Consider the following 25,000-nt stretch of genomic DNA (forward strand, 5'->3'; position numbering starts at 1 on the left):
GACTTTCGGCACCTCTTTATATTTCTCGCCCATGACCTCGTGCCCTCAGGAGGGTCGAAGGAATCCAAGACTTTGGGCGACCTTAACTGTTATATCTAAGGACAAAAGATATTGCGGGTGGATCTTGTAACTGGTAACTCACTCAGAATGATGCGGTAATTCTGGGGAACAAGAAATGACAATAACACTAGACGTGACTCCACTCCCAGCTCCACCCTACCCCTGGTTGGGCATGCTCATAAACACACGTGTGTGTGTGTGTGTGTGTGTAGGGGAATGATTCAGCTTAAGTACGTACATATGTGCACATGAGAACGAAGGCAATCATAACCCAAATAGGATATACATTCTTTTCAAAACTGCAAAAGCCCCTATTTTACATTCATAAGAGGTTAAATCCTTATTCGCACAATAAAATTCTAAACAAAAAACATTTATGAACAAAACTGCAGAATCTAACGACCCATGAAGCACAGCAAAGTCTTTTCCTCTCGAAAGCAAATCCTTTTCTCTGTCGCCATATGTGGTACCGCATACCCAGGACCCCTTTAAGTGGGTCCTGCGAACACCCAAGAACGCTGGCTTTAAACCAAGAAATCTTCAATAAAAACAAAAAGAACACCCAGAGAAGCTCACGGGTCACGGAAAGGCTGAAGTAAGAAAAAGATCACGATCCAACGAATATGAATCACTGACGATAATCATTTATAAAAACAAAAACCGTGAGGGACTAAAAGTCCAGGCCATATTGCTGCACTCTATGGATGAAACACTTCTCATTTCCCGTGCGCCAAAAAAAAACTGATAAAGTCTAATCAATTGCTTTATGAGCAAGCGCATCCCGGAATGATTTTTTTTAACTACTTCAGCAATTTTCTTTCCTATATTGAGAAAGATCGTACTCTCGTTTGATCACATTTCCCCTTGACTTAAGGAATAGTGCCTAGATAATATCAAGATTCCGTAATTGTACCTGATCCAAAGGTCTTTTATGTTCACCAGAAATACTTGTGCGCAACAAATTTAATAATAATAATAATAATAATAATAATAATAATAATAATAATAATAATAATAATAATAATAATAATAATAATAAGGAAATGCAACGGACACCTAAAGAAAAAACCTCCAAACTCAGCCAAACGAAATCCTCAGAGAACACTACAATTCCAAGCAAAAAAGGCAAACAGCTCATAATCCATCCTGACAAGCAAAGCGACACTGAAGGTGACCGGACGGACGCACAGGAAGCTTTGCTGAGCAAAGATTCATTTTTTCCGAAGCGAGCAAGACGTGTGATTAAACTCCAAATTGACGTCCTTTACGAGCAAAAGTTCCCCGACATTTCCGATGGACGACGCCAAGACAGAATCGCTAATAGCCCCCCGTCCATCTCCATCTTCCTTCCTCAAACAGAGGTATGGAAGTGCCAAAGATGAAGGCTTGGTACGTAAACGCACGCACAAGAATGATTTAGCATTTATAATGTACGAAAGTCTCTCTCTCTCATATATATATATATATATATATATACTATATATATATATATATATATATATATATATATATATATACACACACACAAGTGTGTGCACCTACACTTTGAACAACATTACACAATACTTTCGTAGTTTGCAATGGGAACCTCATTAAACTTAGTCTTTAAAATGATAGGAGTGAGACACTTGAGTCAACTGTGCGCCGTTTCGAAATAATTCAATAACAAGTAACATCCGAACCGAATGATTCTATAATAAGCTACCTCACGTCTCAGGATAAAAGATATGATATAAAAGGCTAAACTACATTCATTACAGTGACCTAGTGACAGCATATAGTCCAGTGCACTCATATTCGAATTATAACCCAAGACTTTTTTTTCTCTAGTGACCTGTCATTTTCGAGCTACTCGCTTAATGTATATGTGATCTTTTTATTTCAGAAAATATCAAATATATACTCCGAAAGACAGGACAGAAAGATGACTGCACTGGCTGCCAGTTTCAAGAGTTCAATCTAGATTTGAGGACCAGCATCACCTCCAAAATTAACGAGTCTGAGGCACAAGAAGTGGTGCCCGTTTACCTGGATGTGAGGTATCTCGGCATTGCATTCGCGTGTAAACATTCTAACTGCCTAAAGATCCTCATTGATAACAGAGGCCGTCACGGCCTTATCTAAAATTCCGATTTGGGTCCCTAGTGGCATCGCAGAAGTTGGCTTCTAATCATATCAGTTGTAACGTTATCAACTAAAATGGCAATATTTCTTCTCTTCATCCTAAAACACGGCAAGCAAGGGCGGGTCTATTGCTCTCTCTCTGTATTATATATATATAGAGTAGCAGATATCATAATAATAAGTTATATATAGTATATATATCCAAACACGAACACGGTCGTTCGTTCTTTCGATTCACAAAACGGAAAAAATAAACAAAAGCACGAAATGCGTTAAGAATGCGGATCCTAAAAGCAGTACACACAAGCACGAGAGAGAGAGAGAGAGAGAGAGAGAGAGAGAGAGAGAGAGAGATTTACAGTAACCCAAAAGGAAAGTAGAAAGCACAAGCAAACCACTCACTGCAATCACGACAACAGACGCAGGATGCTCAGCATCATCAGCAGCCCGGAATAAATACCCAAATAATTCTTTTCCGCCACAAAAACGCAAAATAAAATGGCTGACTTTAGTTTCTAAAAGACGAGGATCCTGGTATCAATCACTTTCTACCTTGGTAAAAAGCTCAACGGCAGTGCATGTCAAAAATGACAAATTCGAGCAATAAAGTTAGTCTTCACGGTGATCATTTCGACTCTTAGGTTATAGTAAACTAAACTACAACATTAGAACTTTTTTTATTCCTATGAGAAAAGTCCATGGAATTGCCAACTTGCTATAAAATCATATAAAAAAACATTCTGTTGAATCTTTCCTACTTCAGGGACACGTCGACTCCCAAGTAAATTTTATAATCGAAATTTTTATTTTGTTCATTTTTCAGAGAAGGTAAACAAAACTGCTCCAAAGACAAGAAAACTTGCCCATAAACGCATTGAAAACCTTCCTATTAGAATGCGAACAAGTGTCTTTGCCGTTTACAGTGCAGAGGAGGAATGGAAATTACAGACGTACAATTATCATTCCCTCCTACGCAAGTCGAGGTGGTGACCCCGTGACGTCATGCCACGCGAGCTTTAGACCAGTGATGCAATGCACGCAACCCGATAATGATGTCACACATACAAAACCAGTCTTGCGGACGACCAATTGCTCACAATGGTGTACTTCCATTCGTTTTCTCCCAACTCCTCTTCCTACAAATCAATCACGTTGGATCGAGGTAATGACAAAATACTCATCAATTTTTGTAAAAATATATTTTAATTTGAAATTCTTTCCGAAACAAAATACTCGCGATCCAAACTCTTCGAGAGACGTAGGCAGCAAGACAAATTTCAAAACACGAAACATCGGAAGAAAATTCAATTTTAATCCCAAAAGAGAGACACCAAGGTGAAATCACTGTAGCAAGAGTGAAAGGTAGTAATCGTCGGTAATCAATTGCTTCAAAATGCAGAAGCGGGAATTAACGTTAAAGAATACTGATAAAAGTTTGGTGAACGAACAGGAGGCGGTTACGCCATGCACCAAAAATAGCCCATGGTTCGTCGATCACGCATGAAGCGCTTGTTAAAAGAATGACGACTCATTTTCTCATGCTTTAATGCCAAAACAACTATGACCGCTGCTTTTCCCTAATTATGCTCTAAAATCTGACCACACATAACATGTCAAAACTACCTGTAAAAGTGAACTAAAATAACAGTGTCAGTGGAATATTTTTACGACAAAGATACTGGATGGTCATTTCTGTCTCGAAAACAACGCATCAAGAATGACATCCAAGCAAGGGTAAAATAAGAACATGCAACACTCAAGGGATGAGGACTTACCGATAACTCGGGTGGGTAGACGATGAAATGTCGAAGCGTGAAGCCGAAGCCGTGGTCACCCCTAGTAATCGAAAGAAGTCGGGGTCCGCCACGTGAGGTCTGCAAGTGAACAGAAAAAATATCTTATTTTTGAGACTGTACAGCACTTACGGTATATTTACCAATTCTGCGAAGAACACACCTCAGTGATTTCCACAAAATAGCACGGTCACTGCAATCTTAGGGAAGGAAACAGTATTTTGATATGGGAACATTTGAGTTCATAAAAATGAAATAAAACAGAACCACTTATACACTCCCTGTACGGTATTTAATCACCACGTCAAACACTATATATATATATATATATATATATATATATATATATATATATATATATATATATATATATATATATATATAATGCATACTTAAATGGCCTAATGGTTTTTAGTGACAAGCTTATCCAGAGACTGGGATGAATTCGAGAAGTTAAGAGCTTGTGCTCTCGTCTAGATCTCATCTCTCTCTCCCCCCTCACCTTCCTTCTCTCTCTCTATATATTATATATAATAATATAGTTATATATATAATATATAATTATTATTAAATATCTTATCTTTTAGATCTAAAATAATCTTGATCTTATATCTAAATATCTATATATTCTAATATCTAATATCTTAATCTTATAATCTATAATTCTATATCTAATAATCTATAATCTATATATATATATATAATATATATATATATATATGAAGAAAAATTACATTCATATTACGTGCAAGAGTACACTTGTATCGTAGCTACCCCAAAAGTGGAGACTGAGTCGAGCGTTTGGACATGCGCGAAACTTTCAGGAAGAACATTAACAACAATCTCTAATAACTGACGAGAAGGGAAATGGGCGTCTCCGTCTGCTAAACATGTGGAAAAAAGACACATTTGCGGAGGGAGGAAGAGACCTCGTGCCTTTTTAATTAGAAGCAATTAAGCAACAAATAACACACAGTATTCTCTTGGGCACACCCTTCAGTACATTCACAGATCAACCGGCCGTTAAAATCTTTACTTTCATTGGAAAGGAAACACCACTAAAATCTTTTATTAATACAACAAAAAAATAGCGCATTTATCTTTATTGTAGGTGAAACCTAAGGCCAATAATCTTCTGAAATATAAATAACATCTGGAAAGAAATTGAGAGAGAGCCGCAATCAAGCACGAGCACACCACATAAAACTAGTTACAGAAATGAGGAAATGCGTAAACTTATGAGAGAGAGAGAGAGAGAGAGAGAGAGAGAGAGAGAGAGAGAGAGAGAGAGAGAGAGAGAGAGAGGAAAATCTTTTCCCATTACCATATAGCTTTATTCTTTCTTTACGACACGAATCACTATTCATGATACAAACGACGTAAAACAAAAACAAAAAAAAAAAGATTTGAAATCCAGTAATTCTTGAATCTGTACTATGATCGAAACTTTTCAGAGGAGAATCATCTTTGTCAATCACCATTTTAGTAAGATAACGGTGATGTTACAGCTTTACCTTACTTACACTTCTTACAAAAAATCTGCTGTATCTGAACTTTATTCTCAAGAAAGCATTGTTCATAATTTAATTGCATTTTCTTAGCGGAAACAAAGGTTTTTATTTACTTGCACGTTCTTTATCGAAAAAAATTAATGGACTGCTTCTTTTATTTGGTTCTGGAAAAATCTTACGTTAACTCTTAGATCAACTATTTAAATGCACGCGTAATTTTATTCAAATAAAACGGAAAAAAATTCAAACAAGAAAAAGAATACAGAGAAAGGATGTGAGAACCAGAATAGAACGTTAAAATAAAATAAAACGAAGTATACAGAAACCATTAAAACCACTGAGCAAAACATAGCTGGGTGCAGTGTAAATACATTATGAACAGCATCCACAAGAGAACCTACGATACAAAAATGAAACGAGAAAACACAGCTCAAGAGGATAAACAGTCGAGAGAACAACAAAAGTATCCTGGTGCTTCGTCCGCTCAAGCATTAAATACACAGCAAAAATAACCGTGAGTAATGAAGAGCCTGAAACAAAAATGAACGGATAACGCAAGTTCAACTCTTTGTACACCATGACGAAGTTTCTAAAACAGAATATGATGAGAGAGAGAGAGAGAGAGAGAGAGAGAGAGAGAGGAGAGAGAGAGAGAGAGAGAGAGAGAGCAAAATCGGGATTACATTTGATCAAAATTTTCCCACCCACACATATTATGCGCTGCCATAGACTGCATTCCATTACCTGAACGAGTGCCATATTAAATGTGGCTGTTCATTTCCTTCACAAAGTTAAAATTTTTTTAAGAAAAGTGTCTATGAAAAAAATTCATACATACATATACACTACATCACCGCCTAAGAAACATAGATATATCGAAATTAAAACAAACCGATATATGTTACAAGACCCCGCTCATTCTTACCTCACCCAGGAATAAATTGTACACTAGCCCAACGTCTTGGAATCACTCCCAGAAAAATACATGTTATTGAAACTCAAACGGATGCTGTGATGTTGAAACGGCACACCCCATTCGGAGAAAAAACATAACATTAGCCTAATTAAACAAATAGTGTATACGTTTGTTTGTTTGTGAGAGAGAGAGAGAGAGAGAGAGAGAGAGAGAGAGAGAGAGAGAGAGAGAGAGAGAGAGCGCAACTATTTTAATGTAAGTACAAGAATACTTTCATTACAAAAATACCGGAGACGGAGACAGACACACACACACACACACACACACCTATTATATGGGAAAAGTTACAGCCAAGAAGGAAAACTGAAACAAAAGATGCTGAGTAATTTCGTCTATGTGACTGTCTCGGAAATAAGACGAAAGTACTTAGCATCTCAATTGTTTCAATTTTGGCCCGTGGCTGTAACTTTGTTCGCATAAACATCACGTTTTTACCTTTTTCGTGATATAAAATCAAATACACACACACACACACACACACACACACACACACACACACACACACACACACACACACACACATATATATATATATATATATATATATATATATATATAATATATATATTTATATATATTTATATATGTTGTATATATATACTATATCAATATAAATACTCGTTTATGCTTGTACTATATATACGTATATAAACATATAAGTATAAGTGTGTGAATACACTTCATCAATTTTCTTCCATAGCGGTACTTTCTCCCTTTACCGGATGCGTCCGCCCCAGGCTAATCCTCTTTCCACTTCCTTTTCCTCTACTTCTCATGCCATCCCTTCCACCTGTCCTCTAACGAAATCCATTCCTTAAAAATAAGGTTAATACACACAGCAGGTGCGCTAACCTAGGGGTTGCCAACGTCTTAATGAGAACTCGTAAACGTATAATAAAGCAGTAAAGGAAACGCACGACAAAAGACAAATAACATAAATTTGTCAAAAGCAATACAAATCAGTCAACAAATAAACGACCATTCTACATGAGCTACCGCAGGAGGTTCTTAAGGAGCCGGTTTGTCTTATTGCTCAAACAAATAATACCTACATTTTGGGTATGGCATCCTTTCGGCACGCTTCCCCATTCATTGCTATTCTCCACTGACTTACTGTATACAGCTTATCGAGACATTACTCCTGGAAATAACTGACGTATTTTGCCATGCAGTACACGACCAAAGGGACAGTATGGCGGCGGAATGATGCGACTTGATAAGCCTGTATTATTTACAAATAGCATTATCATATGCTTTGCACATCTCATTACACTCCCTTAGTAAGTCAGACCTGAATAAGATGCAAAACAGGCGTCTCCCCTTCAGAAAGCAGCATAATGTTGGGTACTGATCACAAAATCTGCTACCTAATGCTCCTCCATGCTAATGAGGGTAACAAGAAACAGTACAGAATATAAAACTTTTGCTCAACGACCTATTGCGCAATTGAAGAGATAGAAATCCTAATAGTTAAACCGTGACAATTAGGTCTAATTGTAATCTAATTTCGCCACCAGAAGAATTTCATCTATTGACTACACCCTCAGAGAGAGAGAGAGAGAGAGAGAGAGAGAGAGAGAGAATTTCACCACCAGAAGAATTTAATCTATTGACTTCACCCTCTAAGAGTCTCAGAGAAAGAGAGAGGGTGGTTTCAGCGTAGTAGGATGAGATTATCTAATAAGAGGCCCTTGCGATTGAAAATATTTGATAATATACTGAACAATTTTTAAACAGTACTAAACACCCTTGTCTGTTGTCTTTAACCATTTACTTTTTTCTCGCTGTCTCCACCGAAACTATGACCCACAATAGCTGACTAGCAACCAGAAACAAAGGAGGTTTGCTGGTTTTCTATGGATCGCACCCTTATCGTTCCCTCCCCGTACACCTCACAGATCGAACAGGTCAATCAATTATTGTAGGTTGTGGTACCACTTACGCTACGAGAGAGAGAGAGAGAGAGAGAGAGAGAGAGAGAGAGAGAGAGAGAGAGAGAGTTTGTTTCTGCAGGAAGTCTGCATCATCGCCACCACTACACCAACCCTACAAAAGGGCTCACCAACAGTCGCCCCGATGAAAAGGAAAGATGACACACCTCGCAATGGCGCTTTGTTTAGGCAATCTCTCATCCGGCCGCGACGCAGTGTCCTTATGGCACCTCGTCCCAAATCGCATTTCCCTCTCTAAGCCAATCTAAAACTCTCTCATTAACATGCTTATATCTGGCCCCATCAGCCTGACGATCTCCGCTCAACTCACACGTGTATACAACAAAGGACGTCGCCTGCCTTTCCCCCCCAAGAACCGCCGCCCCCGACAGAGATATCAACGACAACGGCCTAACGACAATACGAGGGTTGTAGAGGATTGGGTTTCCCTCTGTAGGTTAGCATTATCACAACAAGGATAATCCATTCCGGGACGTCGCCAATCTTGTCCTAGTAACTTCAATTCGGTAGGATAGATGTCTAGCTTGCACCTGGTTTCAAAACTTCCCCCTTTGTTATCCAATACAGTTCTCAGTCATTCAATAACAGCGTTTTCCCTGTTTACAGATTTGTATCAGTGACTACACTGATGTAGTTCACGATTTATTAATACACTTAAAACATCTGAAAGGAACATCAAGTGCGAACGTGTGTGTACACACACACACACACACACACACACACACACACACACATATATATTTATATATTATATATTATTATTATTAATATTAAATCTATATAAGATATATATATATATATATAATATATAATATATATATATATATAATATATATGTACGTTCGCACTTGATGTTCCTTTTAGATGTTTTAAGTGTATTAATATCGTGAACTAACATCAGTGTAGTCACTGATACAAATCTGTAAACAGGGAAAACGCTGTTATTGAATGACTGAGAATATATATATATATATATATATATATATATATATATATATATATATATATATATATATATATATATATATTATATATAGAGAGAGAGAGAGAGAGAGAGAGAGAGAGAGAGAGAGAGAGAGAGAGAGAGAGAATCAACTTGACAATGTGGCCAAAAAGAACCAAGGATTAATTGTGGACAATTAATCATCACAAACAATAAATCTTTAACCAACCTTATAAATGATAAGTTTTAAAACAAACTGAAAACTGTAGAAATACTTTTCTTCCTCACGTTTCCACTTCATTCCCTTCGTTCTCTTACAAAATAAAAAAAAATAAAAAAATTAAAACTGAATTTATTAACATTAAACTTCAAGCTTTTCAATTTCAACTGGGAGGCGTAAGGTCGGGCACTACATAATAAAAATTCTGTAGACTTCGCAATACAGAACACTTTACGTAGTATTGTTCTTTAGACAAGTTGTCCATTTGAATCCACCTTCGATTACAGTCCAAACACTAACGCTTTTGAGATGGCAATGGTCCAAGATTGGAAGACAATAGCTTTTATCTTTACAGGACAAGAGGGAGAAAAAAAAAAACGAGTTAAGCGTCCAAATACTCCGTTGCATCAGCTGCGCGAAAAAATGTTCAGCTCACCACGGAAGCCACCAAAATTAACTATCATTATAATGTGCATTAACACGCAAAAACACTATATAAAAATACATTCTAAAAGTAGCAGATTACAAAGCATTCACACGAAATAATTTAAATAAATAATAGGCCAGCTACTCACAACCCAAAATTTTGGTCATGCTCGCTTGAGATTTTAATCTTTGACAGGTGTCAATATCTGTCAATCAAATGATCGACGGAGCATTTCCATTTTGCTTCTCAGAAGATTAATCAAAAGCAGGGCAAAGATAACGACGAGAAATTATGTTTGCAGGTGTTCGATGATTTCGGTCACAATCAGAACAAGTAAAAACTGTACCAAAGTTTCTGCGGTTCAAACGAGTTTTCTTTACACCGTATAATAGCCTAATGTATGAGCCGCGGCCCATAAATCTTTCAGCTACGGCCCCGCTGTGGCCTGTCCTACAGCATTGTCTGACGCACGATCAAGGCTAACATTAACCTTAATTAGAATAAAAAAAAAACTACTGAGGCTAAAGTGCTACAATTTAGTATCTTTGGTTATTGGAAAGTGGATGATCAATATACCACTTTGCAGCCCTCTAACTTCAGTTTCTGAAATCTGAGGGCGGACAGAAAAAGTGCTGACGGCCAGACAAGTAGCCACCTCAGTAGTTTTCTTTAACAGAAAACGAATAAAAACGAACATCTACAATGCACTCACGTACTTCGTTGTATAAGAAATCATTATCATTATAATTAATTATGCTTCATGAAAGTTTGCTGGCTGTATTTTATGACCATCTGGATTGTTTCATAAAAATCCCAGAATCTTATGAATAATAATGATACTATATTATGTACAATAATATATGGCTCATTTATGAAATGGTTTTATTTATAGACTCGCAAAGCTATGACCAATCTAGCTATTTCCCACAAACGGGCTTTGCAAACGATACTAACGAGTAAGAATATACAGATACATAAACACAAATAAATAAACAAATAAATAAAGATACACGTCTGTTTGATCGTTATTCTTCAAGGACTCACCTCGAGAACATTCGATTTATTTGTAGCTGTTACTAACACGGCAAAAGATTCTGTTGCTACTGAGCTAAATGTGCCATGACTAGCCATATCGCTATGATGAGGCTAATGCTCGTACTCACAAGTAGTTCATTATGGACAGCGATACTTGCGCGCGTGTACATAATATACGTACAAACACTCACATACCATAAGCATACAAAATCCAAAGGTGGGTACGAAGTGCATTATCATAAACCAGCCGGATGCTGAACTAAGTTCACTTTTAAAACACTTGATCTAAAATTTACAGCTAATAAAAATGAACGATTCCATATGAGGGCCGCTCAGCGGAAATGCTAGAACGATAACCCGGAGATAACTAAAACTCGTTAAGGTACGACTTAAGAGCAGAGAGAGAGAGAGAGAGAGAAACTTCTCAACGTTATTCACTGTACTGGCTGTAAAATTCATATACCTACTAAGGTTAGAGAGAGAGAGAGAGAGAGAGAGAGAGAGAGAGAGAGAGAGAGAGAGAGAGAGAGAGATTGCTGTAAACAGTTCATAAAAGTTATTAGTGCTAAAAATTCACAATCTCGTGAAGAACAATCTGTGTCATAAAAATCCACAACTACATATTAACTACATAAAATAAAAAATCTATATATCACTATGTAAAATAAAAACAGAGACTTTCGAGGTGTTCTTCACCAGTGGTAATTTTTTTTTGTTTACGCTAACATAGAAATTACTTTACTATATAATTGCGGATATTTGTGGCACATAGTTAATGATATTAAAATCACAGAAAACATCGTCTTCAGGATCACTCTAAAGACATAATCAAACCTGCGACACTAAAGTAGAAGTTACTTTAGCAGAAAAACGATTACTAGCGACAAAAATCCAGTACGGCAAAAATTCTAGACATCGCTCCATTATAATCTCGATTTTTTTTCTTTAATAAGTCGAATGACCTACATAACTACTGAAAGGAACCTAAATGATTTTTCGAGTGAGATCATATTTTATAGAGTAAAAAATAAATTTCCTAAATTGTTAACCAATAAAGATGCAAGCGAGAGAGTAGAACTACAAAGGGGAAAATGTGTCACTGTCAACATTCATTCATGATTTCTTCTTTTGAGTTTTTTTTTTTTTCTTTTATCGATCCTCTTCAAAGCGACAGCCAATACTCTTGACATCAGCCCTTTTAATTCGAGAGTCAGTAAGTGGTCGAGCTTCAAACACGCAGTCCTTTTCAAAGGCAATGACCTACTGACCTCAAACTGACAAGAGGCTGAGTGCGTGATGCCGGCACCTGCAAAGCAGGCGATGGATGGATGGAACAATCTGCAAAAATAGCTAAAGCTAATAATAATTTATCACCAACAACAACTAGTCATACTACTAATTAGTAATAATAATTAACATTTTCCTACTTCATCATAAAAATGCTTGTACTGAGAAAATCCCACAAATAAAAATGATTTCTTAATATGCCCACATTTTACACATAAGACTAAAAACAGTTCTAATGTCTTCCATGCATATAAAAGCTTCATTCCATTAAGAGAAAGTGCGCCTGCTATGCAACTGACACAACGAGCAAAATTCGTCTTTTCATAATGCTGTACTACCTTATCATAAAGACCAAAGGACTTTGGGGTACTCATTTTGTATAACAGAATGGCAGATCGTTATTGATTCATTCAAAAAATGTAATTTTTTCATATGAAATTCACTTTTTCCTTCAACAAACCATTACTATACCAGTACAACAAATTTTGGTGTCCATAATAAATAATAGTAATAATAAATTTACATTCGCTCACTGTGTTCAGTTTTCAAATGCCTCATCAAGCAGAAAAAATGACATTTGATACTCAAGTTGACCAAACATCAAGATTAGGGTAATGGAGACTTCTTTCTTCAAAATTTTAAGTAAAAACTCAACTCACTTCCCCTGACAATAACCTTGATTCAGAATGAAATCAATCTCACGAGTCAAGGTAGGACGAACTTTCTGTTCAACAAAGATAAACTTTTATCCTTCCAAGAAAACTACAAGAGAAGTTCAACTAGAAAACTACAAAGAAACAAATAAAACAAATATTAGCAATAACGATAAAAAAAAACGTTTTAAACTGAAAACATTCTAACATCCGCAGTAAGGATGCCCAGTTGTTGCAATGGACGTTGACATTTGCAGTCAGTCAGTTAATCAATCTGTATTGACGGCAATTACCAAAATATAAGTTTGCCAAAAATTGTGAGCAAAATAAAAAAAAAATAAAAAAAAAACTTAACTGGCTGGGAATAAAAAATCCGAAAGAAAGCGCAACTATCCACCCACAATATTGAAGATGAAAAAAGAAAAAAACAAGAGTTAAATTCGTAACGGTATCTCCACCTTAATCTGGAAACACGACTGACGCTATCAGCAACACGGAGTTGCACGGCAGAAAGGTGTTATCCACACAAGATGCTATCCGGGATTTTGTCAAGCGGAACGTTGACCAACCTAGTCTGCTGCCCAAATGATGGGCGTTACAACCAGCACTTGAGCCCAGAATTCTGTTATGGCCCCCAAAGGGCATCTAAAGTGAGCGAGAGGGCATCCATGCCGACAAAGTTGATGCCATAATTTGCTGTTGTCACCGGTGAGTTTTTAGCGTGTTCCGTTTTTCTGCTGCACGGAGTTTTTGAATGACAAAAATACTGATGACTACTTTTAGTTTTCTGTGGAAGAAACCTACTGTGACGGCTTTGTCTCTCCGTCCGTACTTCTTCTGTCCGCCCTCAGATCTTAAAAACTACTGAGGCTAGAGGGCTGCAAATTGGTATGTTGGTCATCCATCCTCCAATCATGAAACATACCAATTTGCAGCCATCTAGCCTCAGTAGTTTTTTTTTTTTTATTTAAGGTTATAGTTAACCATAATCGTGCGTCTGGCAACGATATAGGACAGGCCACCACCGGACCGTGGTTATTTTCATGAACCCCGGCTCATACAACATTTTACCGACGCCACCAAAAGATAGATCTATTTTCGATGGTCTTGATTATACGCTATTCAGAAAACTTGATTTCGCCGAAAAAACTTCCGAGCATTATTTAATTGTTCATTTTCAATCAAAAATGTTTTATTACGTATTTTCATTTATCAGACAACATGAATAACCAGGTACTATATTTCAGTATCAGTTTTTCAATACGTATTTTTACATAGCTAATCTTAGAAAATGAAGCATAATATATATATATATATATATATATATATATATATATATATATATATATATATATATATATATATATGTTTCATTTTCAAAGATTAGCTAACGAGAGAGAGAGAAGAGAGAGAGAGAAATTTTCCGGACTCCCAGCCCAGCACATGGTTACCGAACCGTTGCAAAGACAAACACACCCAACGATAGCTTGGGCGAGCGGGGGCGAGGGGGGCTAAAGTGACTTGCCTGAATGAATGAATCACAGGCAGGTAAGAGAAAGTCGAGATCATCAGTCTTGTGACCGAGAGATGACTGTAAAGGAACTGTAGGGTATAATGAACGGACATCACAAAAGAGCAAATGTCACGGCAAGTCTGCACCTATATATCAGTAGTTTTCACCTTGCTGAACGCTGTTATATACATAAGGAAAAAATCTAATTTACGACTCAAAAGTCTAAATAATTGTTGTCCTTATTGAAAGCAATGTTTGTCGCAATAATTGTGTTTTTTACAACTGTTATAATCGTTGATAGTTAACTATTCTTCTTGTGTCAGCATAGTCGACGCATCACGAACTTCAAACCTAACCATCACAATACATCAGATATTAGAAAACTCAGTACTACTTAATGTACTTTAATAATAAGTGAAACGCAATGGCAAAATCCAAAGCAATTTCGATAGAGTACAAAAGCACTGAAGTAAAGCCGGTGTAGATTCACGTCAGTTGAGAGGAATTTCTGACGAAGTCAAATTCCGCAGCAGATATCGTTGAATAACGAAGACGTGTTTGTACAAAGGCAAAGTTAAATATTAATTCTGACATTACGCAGTTTAAACTAGCAAAGGTCACAGCACATACCACTGCGTTTCCAGGTGCAAGAGATGGGCTAGTCGAGTGCATGTAATAATACATTAATTTGCTTACGAACATGAGCACTGTTGCTTCTCGCATTTCTATCATAATAATAATAACAATAATAATGATATGTCTTGTTAAAGAAAATGGCAGCGTCAGTTGAACTGATTTTATATATGGTCTTTTCAATTCTTCTTATTATTTCTTCTCATCAGGGCTGATATTTGCTCATATATAACTGGCCGATGTTCATACTCTGGGTAAGAAAATGATTTTTTGAAGTAAGGTTAATTTTTACAGAAAAAAACACAAGAATAATAATAATAATAATAATAATAATAATAATAATAATAATAAAAATAATAACAACAATAATAATATAAATAAAATAATAATAATAATAATAAATAATAATAATAATAATAATAATAATAAATAATAACAACAATAATAATATCTACGATATCACCAGATGCAATGCCAGATTATGTACAGAAAATCATTAATAAAACAATTACTGTCTTATTCCAAGGCATATTTATATACACCTAAATTTACCTATTTTAAAACCAATCTTCCTACAAAGCCCTAAACAGAAATATTCAGAGGATGAACCAGTTTAACTTTAGTGAAACAGAACATACGTTAAAAGTAAAATGCTAAGCAAAGCAACTTATTACTTAGCATAGACTATCATTTGTTGAACAATCTGCTTACCAAAAGCATTTCTGGATGAAAATCAGTCAGCATTATACATGTGTATATGGCGTATACGTAGGCTAGGGCAATATTTAAAATTTACAAACAATAAATTTCTTAAAAGCAACAGCCCAAAATAGAACATCTTTTTAACCATATAGACGTACAGATATAAACGCAATATTTGAGTGAAAATATATACACAACACTTTCTCTTCATTCATTCGTGTAGAAATTTACCAAATAAATTTCTGACATTCAATTAACGCACGTTGGCAATGCCCTTTGTTGTGACTGCCCGAAAAGCCAAGGGAAGGCGAACCACAACTTAATCAAGTCTACGGGATGAAAATGCCAGGTACAGTCAGAGTTGTTAATCACTTCAAAAATCAAGTGTTACGTCACGCTACTGAGTAAGCAAAGCTTGGCTGTGCCAAATACAGCTGTAAACATAGTATGAATGTTAAATGAACATTAAAACTTCACGTACCTCATATGACTAGGTACGTGCGTGCGTGGTGTGGGTGCGCTCGCGCGTCTGCACGTGAGCCAGTCACTGAGGTTAGTAACTCTTCATCGGAGGATGGAAAAGATTAGGTCTTCATCCAGAAAAATCTCTCATGACAGATGACCAAACCAGTGGCTATGGGGCAGTATCCCCAAAGACTTCTAAATATATATATATAATATATACTTATTATAATAATTATATAATATCTATATTGATAATATATTATAAATTATATATGTATATAAAAATATGTGTATATATATAATATATATATAATAATTAGCTATATATAATTATATAAATAATATATATTATATATAATATATATGTAGTATATGTATACTAATATTATATATATATATATATATAATTATAGATATATATATATATATATATAATATATATATATATAATATATATATATGAATGAGAGAATGAAAAATTAAGCCAGTAATGATATTCGCTGTCACTGGTTTATCCAACTGGCGTCACAGCATCATAGGTCATCGACGAGACAAAGTAAAACAAAGAAGGACGAGGGTGAGCAAGAACTAAATATCCTAAGTTGTTACACAGGGAAGTAATGTAGAAAGAAAACTGGACTTCATAATAAAAGATAACTTATAAAAATGCGTCAAGCTTCTTCGGCGCTATCGAGTTTTCTGCACAGTATATGATGTTGTATGAGCCGCGGACCATTAAACTTTCAGCCATGGTCCGTGGTGGCCTGTTCTATAGCGTTGTCAAACGCACTCTAATCTTAAATAAATAAAAACTACAGAGGATAGCGGGTTACTATTTGGTATGTTTGACGATTGGAGGGTGAATGATCTATATACTAATTTGCAGCCCTCTAGCCTCAGTAGATTTTAAGATTGATGGCGGACAGACAAAGCCATCTCAATAGTTTTCTTTTACAGTAAACTAAAAATGAAATGATGATGTCCAGAGTCAATGTCTTTCTGGACTGAGTGAGTGAGTGAGTATTTATGAAGATTTCATGAAAATGGAATGGACGAGAGGACGAAATGCTGACGCAAGAACGCAACGGGTAAGAGTAAGTATGAAAATGTTTGTGGGGATTATAGCTGGTGGCGTAAGGAGGGACATCACATGGTTAAACAATGCAAAGACGCCAAAAGTCTATGGGATATACGTAAAATGCAGTGCAGTGGTGATAACCTCACTGAGTGGCGGGCCAAGGTTCGATATGTATGTCTAGATGCAGAGAGAGAGAGAGAGAGGAGAGAGAGAGAGAGAGAGAGAGAGAGAGAGAGAGAGAGAGAGAGAGAGTTAATAATGACAAAGCAAAGAAAAATTCCCTCTTACGGAGCCACTTTAAAGCCGTCAGAATAAAATTTTTTTTATTAAATTTGCAGAAAAAAAATATTCACGTAATAAATTGCTCACACACACGCTAAAGCACACACACAGATCAAAGCCTTACGAGAAAATCCAGCTGAACTGTACGTTAAACCCTCGTTCTTATCTGTGAGACCAAACTCTGCCTAATCAAATAAGTTATTAAAATTAATCTTTGAGCCACCATGAACTGTACGAGTTGGCATTAATGATCTCTCTCTCTCTCTCTCTCTCTCTCTCTCTCTCTCTCTCTCTCTCTCTCTGTTCAGCGTGCCAATATCTTCAGCATCTGTCATGTGTTGAAAACCAAGAGGACTATCTAATATTATCCTGTAAACGTTGTGGACATGATAAGCACCAGGGACTTATATTATAAAACCGGGAGCCGGAGAGAGAGATATATATATAAAAAACAGTACAACAATAATAGTAATAAAGTCATTCTGGGAATCAGTTGGCATAAGCCAAAGAACTATACCACTTGGGGATTTCCCCGTGGGACGAACGGGTCGGAGAGATCACCCACAAGCGGAAGGAGAGAGATGAATTCGCATACACAAACAAACACGGGAAGAGCTCTACTTCCTATTCAAAATGAGGACGAGCGTTAAAACTGTACCAGAATTCGGGTCAGAAAGGTTTCCTTACCACTGTTCTACTCACACTAACGCGGCAATAAAGGGAAATGCTAGAAAGGCAAATCATCCTTGCATACTCAAGAAACACTTTCGCAATTGGAAAAAGAAAATTTAAGTAAAGAAAATTTTCACAACATATACCTTTTCCTTCATTATGGGGGTGGGACATTTAAGATACAGCTTTCCATCTAGCCTCACTCCCCTTTCTAAATGATTTTCACAATAAAAACATGAACTGAGCGTTGCACGACCCAAACAAGGCCCCCAAACGAGCGACGAAATATTTTGCAAAACACAACGCCTACGGCAATTGTTAATCGAACCTTAACCTCAGCACATTAACTTGGCTTCTTTAATAGAGAATACATCCCAAATATATAATCTCTTCGATGTAATTCAAAGTTATGGTCACGGTTAAATTCCTATTTGATTTTTCCCTTCAAATATAACCTTGTCCTCAGTCTACGTCAATTAAAAAAATTTAGGTTAAAATTAAATTTCTACCTGACCTTTGGCCTCTAACATGACCTTGGTCTTACTCCTTACATCGGCTTCATTAATACAGCATCCGTATTAAATATGAAATCGTTATCTCATAGTTTAATTATGGTCACGGCTGAGTTTATACTTGCGTCACCATTATCCATGGATGATATATATGAAAGCTGAAGACTTTAATTTAAAAATATTTATTTTAATTAACAAACTTAAGCATTAGCAGATAGACAATATACTGGGAGCGTAGGCGTTATTGAATTATCAATAATCACACAGGAGTAAAATAATGAATAACACATAAATTAGCTTATTTATGTTTTTGCATGTTATACATCGCAAACTCTTCTATGTAATATAAATGTAACCGTTTATGCCCTACAATATTTTCGTGACACCGTAAACAAATACATAACAAACAATGTAAACGAGATAAACGAAAGAAACAAAACGCAATTAAGATGAGAGAAAGGTAAATGAATTCTGCGCCCACGCCAATAAATGAAAAAATTAACTTAAACTAATTTGAAATCTGAAATGCCAAAGGACGTTGTGCCAACTAAAGTGACAGGAGACCCAGCTGAGTATGCCAAATGCATGTTACGTCTTCCTAAATGCGACCAGTGTACAAATACTTAAGAGCTTAATGAACAACACAGCGTTCTATGACATCTAGACGGGAATCTCAAGACGTCGCTTCGCTGTTCCTTTAATCAATTTGTAGTGGGCCACACCATGCAATAACTGAGAAAGATAATTACTGGATTATGAGAACATTAACGGATCTGTGAAGAAAGAGAGAGAGAGAGAGAGAGAGAGAGAGAGAGAGAGAGAGAGAGAGAGAGAGAGAGAGATTTGGGCAGGAGAATAGTCACCGCTGGCAATTTCAAAATCATCATTCTAGAAAAGGGGTCATTTCACAGGTAACCTTCATGACAATGTCATATACAAAGTAATTCCCTTGAATAGTAATATAGGGGCTTCTAATACAGACGTCGAAAAGAGAGAAAGGGGACGAAGGGTTTGTTTGCAGGGGGGCATTTGACTAATAAAAAAATCTCATCCATATAAAGTAAAACAAAAAAAATTCAATTATTTTAATTCTCTCTCTTTGTAGCATATTTGACAAGCAGTTATGCGAGGTCATCGCTTTAGGGCTTCAGGTACTAAAATAAAAGTGCTGAAGCAATTGCGAACATGAATAATACGTAATTACACTTCACTACAGAAATTAAGCGTGAGCGTATTATGTGACTGTGAATCTATGTAAATGCATACGTTAGTAGGCCAAGATATTAACACAAAACCATTTCTTCAATATTACGGTAAAAATATTAGGTGAATAAATCTAAGACGGTAGAAAACCTTCAGATATGTCCTATACCTTTCGAATTTCTCTTATTTATTTACAGTAAAAAAGTAAACAATGAAAGTGCTTGAAACAAGAGTAACAAAGGAAACACGCAATGATGTATAAGCATAAATTCGGACAATTCTGCAGATAAAATAAATCACACAGCCTTGGTTTTTCTCACCTATACATTCCTACTATTTCTGAACCTTTACCTTAACGTTCAACTCAAGGTTTTCTTTATTTTCCTTCCTTCTTAATAAACATTCCCACCATTTTCATCTCCCTCATTCCCCAGCAAGAGAAAGCCGAAGGCCGGAGTCAGGGGAGCAGAAAATGAGAACATGGGTTTGAGATTTCCCAGCGCCCGCTCCCTCCTCTTCAGGCCACAATATCTGTGACAATGCCCTCCCACAACCAATTACCAATAAATGTAATTCAAAAGAAGAAGCTTATCGTTACACCTAGCAGCATATACGTCGACAACACCAGAACTTATTGGGACAAAATGAAAAGTAAAATTATAACCTATAACCGATAGAAATGTCTTCCTCTGTAGTTGACAAACAATTGCAATAGAAGATAAAACAATTAATTAGCAATCCACAACTAAACATTATCAGTCTATTCCACACTGATACATCTGGATAGCGATCCGTTTCAGTATCAGAAAATAACTTCGATGACGTGAGCGAATCTATGACGGAAGTTAAGCCTAACCTGAGCCAGGTGGAAAAGTCTAATTGACTGGCACACCTGGGCGAAGAGAGACGGACTGTCCCGTGTGTCACGAATGTTTGGCTTACGCCGACTCTCCACACAGTTATCTTTTCCAAAATAAACATACAGAAATTCATAAGTAAATTTTTAGTTCAATAATACTCTTCAAAAGAGTATTATATACAGTATTTATCATACTGATCTCTGGGCGTCTTTCACATACAGACATACTTGAACTGTGCCGTACATTTCCGCGTAATTATACACCATATTAAATAATTACCACTACAAATGAAATAAGAATGATAAATAATAATAAAAAAAACAATAATAATGATATTTTTTTCACCCCAAGGCCATATAGAAATATACAGCCTGATGTCACATAGAGATATACACGGAAGATACAATAAAAACTACAGATTACAGGAAGACACAAATTGTAATAAACTTTAAAAAGTCTTCTTCTGCTACATTTTCTCGAACAACCAAATTATACGAACGTCGCGTATAAAGACTACCAAAGGAAAATACAGGAAAGCTGAAATACTTATAAGTAATAACAATTTTTCACACAAAAAATCCTGTCTAGAATGGAAAATGATCACATTGTTTTAAAATGTGAAAGGGCCATCGAAAAGAATGCCAAAATGAATATAATAGAACCAAAATGAATATAATAGAAATCCCTTTTAAATTAAATAAATAACCCTAAGAAATTGATCAGGAAAATCCCCTAACAACATACTGTCACCGACACACAACCTGAACACCACAGTTCCCGAGAAAATAAAGCAAGAACCGCATGGTTTTAATCTCTTATTATCACTGATAACAAGGCGCCGAGGGCCACTTACACAGCAGATAAAAGCATAGCCAGTCTCCAAGATCGTGCTTTAGTCCCAAATTAAAATATACTATTAATTCGTTACATCTTACCGATATATAACTAAGGTATCCATATGGATCATCTTGAAGATAAACAGGGTATGGATACCCATAGTGATGTTGTCCATAATCAGGTGGAATATCAAGACCTTGCCAGTACTCCATATTTCCTACGAATGATATGTACACCGATATATAAAACGGTATCACAAAACGAGTTGAGCTATCACACGGTCATGGCATCGGTCGTGCTGTCTGCCATGACGTCTGAAGATGCACAAGATTGCTGCGATTCAAGGTGACAAGCAGGAGTATACATTTTGTCATCAATTGATTCGAACTCCACACTCATCAGTCGGCCCTCTCCCAAAGGGTTCCTTGTCCCAAACGAACTGCACCGCATAGAAATGCCATTAAGCCACAGAGGTCACTTTTAAACCAACCCGGACGACAGTTTGCAGAAGACGGCTGCGCGGGGACACCTTCACCACAAGACGACTCGGCGTTACTGGTCACGGACACGACCACGAGCGAGTGCGTGATAAAGGAGAGATAAGATTACCGAAGTAGACAACTATCATCAATTCTTATCGGTGAATAAGTTTTAAACTGCCCTCATGACAGCTCGTATCTCCATTTTCTTATTTAATGGTTCCCTGTCTACTGAATGCCACGCGATTGCGGTATGGTTCGCGTAAATGAGCGCCGACCATGAATTCGCAAAAACGTTTACTATAAGAATATGCGATTACGTTAAGTACCGACATCTTAGCACAAAAACCCTAAATGAAATTAGAAAAAGCCACTAGGAAAACAAATTACCGACCGATTCGTTTCATGAAGTTAAATGAAACACCTTTACAGATGAAATATATTTTTACCAAAATATTCCTTTTTAAATTAGTAAGTAAACTTTAATTCTATATTTTACAAATGTGAATTATTTTCATATTACAGACTGATGATGTGTCAGGATGCTACGAAACGTTTCATAATTTCATAATAAACTCTTATTGATCTTCTGAGTTTCGGTAACCCTACTGATGATTATATGGATTATATAATATATATATATATATATATATATATATATATATATATAATACTTCAATAAAACCAACTTTAAATAATACAACCATAGAAAATCAGTTTGCTCAACTAATTTTAATAGTAATACGAAACGAACTAATAATAATAATTTTAATAACCATCACTCTTAACAGGACCCACGTGACAATAAGCAAGCAGCTACAAATCATCGGCTTCCCAGCTAAAGACAGTGTAAACTCAAATGAAAAACCCCTTTAATCCAATGTATAAAACACTCTCCGAAACGTAAGTGCATCCGACAACAAAAAGCTTTTAAGCAATGGGAGTGGGGCTCAGCGGCTTCTCGCATGACAGCAGGGTGAAGCACTTAGCGTCAAGACTTACAATCGTCAAACTGAAAAAAAAAAAAAAAAAAAATTTAAACCTATAAAAAGCCCCAGCGCCGATGAAATTCCTAAAGGAGATGATCGCAAAAAAAAAAAAAAAAAAAAAGAAAAAAAAAAAAAAAAAAAAAAAAAAAAAAAAAGGCGTTACTTGAGTGACACGAGCTATTCTCGTTAGCAGGATTTAGTGACACAGGGTCGGTTTGTCTTTTACCTACCCTGGGGCCCTCTGCCCGCGTGAAATGGATCATTACTATGCAGGTCTTGTATTCTGCACATCCTGCTGTGGCACATGGCAGCCTTTTCAATGGGAGAGTCTCTGTCATGGAGCTTTTGCTTCCCTCATCACTGATTTCGAGTTTGTGTCGTCCCGATCTCTCTCTCTCTCTCTCTCTCTCTCTCTCTCTCTCTCTCTCTATATATATATATATATATATATATATATATATATATAAATATATATATATATATACACATTATATATATATAATATATATATACTATATATACGTAATATATACATATATATAGTATAATATATATATATATATATATATTAATATATATATATGGTGTGTGTGTGTCTGTGTGTGCCAAGCTTTGGTAAAATAATTAATTTTGGCCTGAAATCATGGAATGGACAAGTGAATTGCATACAACGTGCAGGCATGGTACAAGAATAAATTATCAATTTACAAAACAGTAAAGTTATCTACACGAATGGTTTCCAAAAGTCAGTTAAAAACATAACGATGCCACAGAATGCATTGCAAAGTTTCCATAGAAAACCTTCTCCTGTATTTGCAAAGAAAAGTTTCCTTGCGCTACAAACTTAACATTCGAGGAAATACACATTAACAAAATGATGATAAAGAAATATACAAAATACAATTTCAAAATATATTTTTTCTAAAACTACTCGTACCTCTCACCCAGTCTACCATTTTTCACACAACTGTGTATTATTTGTCCTAAATTATGTAAATTTGGAATTAATACCACATATTACACACCAATTATACAGCGAAGTTTATAAACTATAATTTACATAGATTAAATCTGACATCATATACCAATGCAAATAAATAAAAACAAATGCTGAATCCATCTGGCAATCATTAGCAATGCAAAATCATTATTAGCATAGTAACTTCAAAAGGAACTTTTAAATGTCTTTAGAGAGCGAGAGAAATCCCTCTCCACCATTCTGACCTAAAAAACTGAAGATCGCAGCGACCTTGCATGCCATAAAACAATATCTATAAAACGAAAATAACCCAACCACCTGTTTTAGATATCATTTAATAAAAAAGACAACACAAAGAGAATCTCCCGCTGACTCCAGAACCACAACGAGAGTCAAATGACTACCTCCATCCTCTATGGAATCTTGTCCACCCAGAAACTCCGGAGAACGAAGAAGCGGAATCATTAGGCCAGAGGGTAGTCGCAGACATTTACCCCTTAGGCACCCCAGCAATTACTAACAGCGAAGATAGCGCATCTCTATAACTACTTTCCAAACGCACCACTGCCCACCTAACCACCTCCACCACCGAACACAGTTATGATCAGCAACGCGTAGCGCGAATGACCTCACCCGAGCTACCGTTGACCCCGGGTCCGGTGGTCTCCTTTTCACTTCAGCAGCTCTACCTCCCACGTGACCTCCCCGTTCGCCCTCTCCATGCCATGCCTCCGGCTTCCCTCAACAAATACACTCACTCACTAACTTATAGGCAACATACACATATACATAATGCATCTAAAGGACTGGAGTCC

At 36.3% G+C, this 25,000-nt stretch overlaps 1 protein-coding gene across 25 annotated transcripts in view; it reads right to left on the reverse strand.

The window, feature by feature from the left end:
* Positions 1–25,000, reverse strand: part of LOC135221710 (rho GTPase-activating protein 21-A-like) — a 669,873-nt gene that overhangs the window by 257,436 nt on the left and 387,437 nt on the right. For 24 of the 25 annotated variants that reach the window (XM_064259480.1, XM_064259473.1, XM_064259475.1 and 21 more), the window contains one exon: positions 3,960–4,058. Coding sequence is in view for 19 of the 25 variants with exons in the window: in XM_064259467.1 (XP_064115537.1) it covers positions 3,960–4,058 (99 nt within the window). In the remaining 6 variants the exon portion in view is untranslated. Of the gene's footprint in view, positions 1–3,959; positions 4,059–21,836; positions 22,278–25,000 lie in introns of those variants that run through there. The other variant, XM_064259468.1, reaches the window with a different exon arrangement.

This window comes from Macrobrachium nipponense, chromosome 3 (assembly GCF_015104395.2).
Source record: "Macrobrachium nipponense isolate FS-2020 chromosome 3, ASM1510439v2, whole genome shotgun sequence".
In the NCBI taxonomy this organism is placed as follows: Eukaryota; Metazoa; Arthropoda; class Malacostraca; order Decapoda; family Palaemonidae; genus Macrobrachium; species Macrobrachium nipponense.